Source organism: Malurus melanocephalus, unplaced genomic scaffold (assembly GCF_030028575.1).
Source record: "Malurus melanocephalus ecotype Western Australia unplaced genomic scaffold, MMel_1.1 scaffold_271, whole genome shotgun sequence".
NCBI classification, from domain to species: domain Eukaryota; kingdom Metazoa; phylum Chordata; class Aves; order Passeriformes; family Maluridae; genus Malurus; species Malurus melanocephalus.
In genome coordinates this window covers 661,435-666,684 of record NW_026623503.1, presented here as the reverse complement: position 1 = coordinate 666,684, position 5,250 = coordinate 661,435, and the positions used below count along the sequence as shown (strand labels likewise).

At 40.6% G+C, this 5,250-nt stretch overlaps 1 protein-coding gene across 1 annotated transcript in view; it reads right to left on the bottom strand.

Annotated features, from left to right (window-relative positions):
• Positions 1 to 3,890, bottom strand: part of PPP1R17 (protein phosphatase 1 regulatory subunit 17) — a 5,943-nt gene extending 2,053 nt beyond the window's left edge. Inside the window, exons 1-3 of the mRNA XM_057376136.1 lie at positions 3,809 to 3,890; positions 2,131 to 2,283; positions 548 to 709 (exon numbers count right to left, since the gene is read on the bottom strand). Of these exons, the coding sequence (XP_057232119.1) occupies positions 548 to 709; positions 2,131 to 2,283; positions 3,809 to 3,890 (397 nt within the window). The remainder of the gene's footprint in view (positions 1 to 547; positions 710 to 2,130; positions 2,284 to 3,808) is intronic.
• Positions 3,891 to 5,250: the final 1,360 nt, after the last annotated feature.

Here is a 5,250-nt window from a genome sequence, read left to right as displayed (position 1 = left end):
TCCCTTCCCTTCCCTTCCCTTCCCTTCCCTTCATCAGCAGATTGTGTAGAGCATATGTACTGCATGTTATGTCAGAAACATGGAATTATTTTTAAGGTGCTGCTAACGATATGTTCATCACCACTTGACTTCCTTAGTGCAGGTCAGGAACTACAGAGTGAAGAAGGGTTTTATCAGTACAGCTTTGCTTCCGGTTGTTTGAGGCATTTTAATGCTTGTGACCTAAAAATTTCTGTGTGCTTTGGTTTGAAAAGCAGAGCAGTAGATGGCTTTTCAGAAAAGCAGGATCACAGCTGGCAGGAGATAAGCAAGGGATCAAATGTCTTTTCTTTCTCCCTGTCCTTTCTATCCCCAGAGCCTAAACATAGGATTTGCAATACTATCTGTGAGCCCCTGCTGTTGTTACATACTTAGACCAAATAGGTCCAGGTCAAGAACTGCTAAGTACACTGAGTAGAGAGTAACCTCCTTTCAGCCTTCCAAGAATACCTCTGACACTAGCCACTTTTTGCTGCCTTTTAGGAGGATCTTTACCTAAGCTTCTTACCTGTTATCAAAGGTGGGATGTGTATTGCAGGTGTATCTTTTCTCTTGGGCTTTTTCTGCTTCAGTTCACTAATTTGAGAGACTGCACTCACTCTCCCTCTCTGTGGCTTCTCTGTGGTACCATACCTTTTCAGCAGATAATCGGAGGAGTCTGAAAGTATGCCTGCAAGCAAGAAATAAAGAAAATGCCCCTTTAGCCTTGTTTACAGTGAAAAAACTTTCCCTATGTAGCTTTCCTAATCAATATTCTGAAGTGGCACAAGTGCATGAGCTGGTGCATGATGTACTTACCCTGTATTTCTTCCAAGTTAATATATATCATAGGCTCTAGAAAATTACTCTGTCAGGCCAGCTGCTTCTGATTTTACATAATGCATTAAAGTGCTGCCTATCAGAAATCATGGTACAGATGAGTGTTGTCTCCTGTTCCAGAACCTTAGATATCTTACCAGGGTAGCTTAATCACACAGATGCTCAAGGGGTTAGTTGGGAGCAATGTGACAACACAGAAATAGCTATTTTAATAGTGAAACAATGTTTTCTTTATGATATAACAATTGCAGGAAGAAAGTGCAGCTCTCCAGCCTCTGAGCCCCTCTTCCTTAATAGAATTGCTGAAGGAACATACATGTGAAAACAGAACAGAATCAAATTCGATATCTGGATTACAAATATTGGAAAATCCCAGATGCTTGTTTTTGACTTGGTGAATTGTTGCAGATATACAGGGAAGCATACAGGTAGTTACTGGCTAACTCTTCCAGGTATGTGCAGCATGGGAAGAAGAACTCAGTCACATAAGAGCACAGCTCTCTCCCTGGAGAATATAACAAGCAGTGCTTGTTAGCTGAAAGTGGCAAACACTTATTCCAACTGCAGTTCTTGGAACATCGTTGGATTTCAGTGACAGTCTCTTGCTTATTCTTCCCTTCCCCAGGTTGCTGCCATTGGATTTTGAACATCCATAGTTGCGTCACTGGAGGAAGCATCCTACAAGGACCCCCTTAGTTGCTGTGGTGGTTTCTGGCTTCCTGGAACACCTGCCCTTTGCCAGAGTCTCCAAACACATGAGCCCTCTGGTTTCCAGGAGGAACATCCTGCAGGTGGCTTGTGTGCTTCGCTGGTCTACTGTCGGTCTCATCCCCATTCAGTCTCCAACTGTGCACTGGATGTAAGTTTCAGGAGAAAATGCAGAGGCTAAATTTGATCCTTTTTGATTTTGGAGCATATCCAATTGAGACATCTAGCATGGCTCAGCAGCTGCTGATAAATACACATCATTTCACACATAAATGTAATGTAATTTAGCAGCAAGACTATGAGCTCCACGAAAGCCTGTTTTTCAGAGCATAAGMCTATTTACCCTGGTATTCCCAGAAGTGAGAGCAAACCCTTCAACTAACAGGGAATGTATTTGAGAAAGTCAGACTCTCTGTTCACCTGCCTTCCCAGATGCACATGCATGTAGCTGTGCTCTTGTCTTCATCCAAAAGGGCATGACTGAATTAACATTTTATGGACTTCACCCAGATTCAGTCCCCAGAGCTAAACTGGGATTTCAAAGTCAAGAGATTTACTGCTTACTTGTTAGAGGTGGTGGAGTGTGCAAAGCTGGTGTATCTTTCCTCTTTGGCTTCTTTTGTTCCTGTTCAGTGCTCTTGGAAGCTGTGAGGATTTTACCTTTTCTTGATTCTTTTTTGAGGTCACAGCTCTTAATCAGCTGCTCTGAAAGATCTTCTGCAGGGAAAGAATGTAATAGAAATTGAAACTTAGGGAAGTAATAAACCAGATGATGGAAAAAAAAAAAAACCCACTTTGACAACAGTGCTTTAATCCAAGTACATTAAAATGCCCAGGAAGAAAAATCTCATAAATATTTTAAAAGTAAGCAAAAGAGGCCTCTGTGCCATATTGCATGGGAGTCAAGTGACTTAGGTGGTCCTTCTGTTGTTGGCAGTAGACATAAAACAGAGAGCAAGAGTTCTGGGCAGCTTGTGTATTTATGTGTCAGAGGGAAGGCTGCATCATTTTGTGCAGAGGTCCACCCCTGCTTCATCCAGTGGTAACTGTGGATTGTGTCTTTAAGAGTTACAAGGGCAGTTTTGTGAAGGAAAGTTTTGCCTGTATAGGGTCAGTCTGAGGTACTGGTAAAATGAGCTAGTCAGTATATTGTTCTCTTCAAGAGCTGGCTTTATTTCCAGAGCTACTGAGTAATTGGTATTTGCTTTTTATTTACATAACATTACACTGGGTTTTTGTTTTTTCTTTAAAACAGTCCTTCTCTCATATGTCTCAGAGGGTCAACATGACTTATTCTACAAGGGTCTGTATTCCGAGTGCTTAGGCAAGCTGAAAACACTGAAGGTAGTTTGTTTTAGATAATACTGAAGATAACTTCAGGCCTGCTCTATGATCTCAGCAGCTTCTGACAAGCCTTAGTTAAATCAGCTGAGTGGTGAAGTGCCCTTTAACTGTGCCAGTTAGGCTGTGAGGCATCCATGACTTGGGAACTCTTATATGGTAAAGGTGGGAACTATTCTGACCATATTAGGAACATCAGCRGTCCGACCAAGGCAAGGAACAAAGGATAAGCAGTCATTCTTACTAGTTTTGTTAAGACATTTATCTGAGTTATAGCCCAGTGTTACAAGACCTTTTGAAAACATGAATCATAGTTGGAGTGTAATAGTTCTACTGTTACTGGACATTTGGGGGAAAATCATCTTGTGACACTACAAACAGTAATGTTAAATAAGGCTATTTGAGCTCTCTTGGAACACAGTGGGCCTCTGAGAGGGATGCTTCTTGGACCTTGAGAGCCATCAAGTTTGCAATACTTGAAATACCAATGCTCACAATGAGTCTAGGCAGATACCACCTCAAAACATACATACTCCTTGAGGTGCAGCCCATGACTGTTGAGAAACACTAAGGGATTTGAAATGAGTATTGCACTGAGCCTGAGGGGAATTTTTGATAGGTATCTCTACACTTATAGGTATAGATGTACACATATTTTTCTTTTCCCTTTCTCCTCTTTAATTGACTTCACTCTAGAACTTCAGCTGATATTTATATGCAGCAAAAATGCTCTTTGTCTTTCCATCTGGCACTAGAAGCATCAGCAGAATGTGTAATCTGTTTTCATGGGAGCTTAATTGTATCGCTGGAGGGGAAAAATGGACAATAGACAGAACTTCATGAAGTTCATGATGTGAAGGCAGCACCCCTCAGTTCAATGACATCATCAAATAACAATTACCTAAATGGTTGGATTGTGAATCTTGCTTGTCCAGTCTGTCCTCTGGGATATCAAATGTCTGAACACAGTCTGTTGACATCATTGAAACAGTCTTTTCTCCTCCTTTGAAGATAGGACATCACATTAAAAAAAAAAAAGTCAGCAGCATAACATAAAACTGATATATTGGTGTTACATAACCACGGACAAAGATTTCTTGTCTTCCAGCAATCTGATGACCTGAATTTTTACTCACACATGCTGCAATGCAGTTATTCACTGCCTTGGATACACATGCAGTAACCTGGTTTTCCACATACCTTGCTGTAAAACAGCCCAGAATAGCATGGATTGGCTCTACACAAGAATACTGACTTTAAGCATACAGAAAGTGCTATTTCATAAATAAAGGAAATGCTAGGAATAGGGTTTTTTTTTTCTGGTTTTCTTCTCCATTTTTTCTCAACTGTAAATAAGGATCATATTTTATGTTTATTATATGAACCAGCTTTAATTATTAATTCTGTGGACTTAGTCTTATGACTAAGTCCAGCTCCACTAAGACACCTTGCATACCTCAGAACAATCAGGTGTCCTCAAAAAGATGGCCAGTCCCCACAGACCCCATAACCATCATGAAGTAAACTTACTCATCACTTAGATAAGAGCATGGAAACTCATTTCACACAGCTATTTAAGTGTCAATGCACTCTAGGTCTCACTGGATTGCTCTTTGGGTTATTTTGTTCCCCTTTACTTATAGCTGCAGTGGGTGTTGAAGCCCATCTTCACCCATCCTCCTAGATGAACTTCCCCAGCATCTTGCAAGCTGAGATTTGATCCTGGAGCTGCCACAGATGTCACCACAAAAAGAAGAAAATTAGACCATTTTTCACTGCTGACCATTTCTATGGTTGCCTAGCAGAAACTCAGGAGAAAGACAAAAGTAATGTTAAAGGAAAAAAACCTTCAACCTGAAGGTGTAGTCCAAGTGATCTTGGTATCTGCCTTCATCCAACATCARCAGTGGTAGTTTCTTATTCACAACCGCTGTTCTCCATTTTCAGGGAATAAAAGCAGACTGTGACTTCCATGTAAGGAGAAGAAAGCCAATGAGGAAGAGAAAAAAACTGGAGACATTATGAATACTAAATGTAAGACAGAAATAATTGGGAAGAAATAGAGGAAGGGGAGGTGGAGAAGGAAAGGGGAAAAAAAGGAAAGGTAAAAAAGAGGCAGCTGGAGAAAAACAGTGAAAAAGGAGGATGGGAAAATAGGAGACGAAACTGTGGGAGTTTGGTTTTATCTTGCTGGAGGAAAAGAAATTACCTTATTATTTTTCTGTAAATTGCCATGGTTGTATGCTAACAAGAAACAGAACAGTAGGGGAGTTAATCTCATTTCCATGACTAAATTTGCATCTATGTAAAGAACAATTAACCCTTGAGCAAAATCCAGTCACA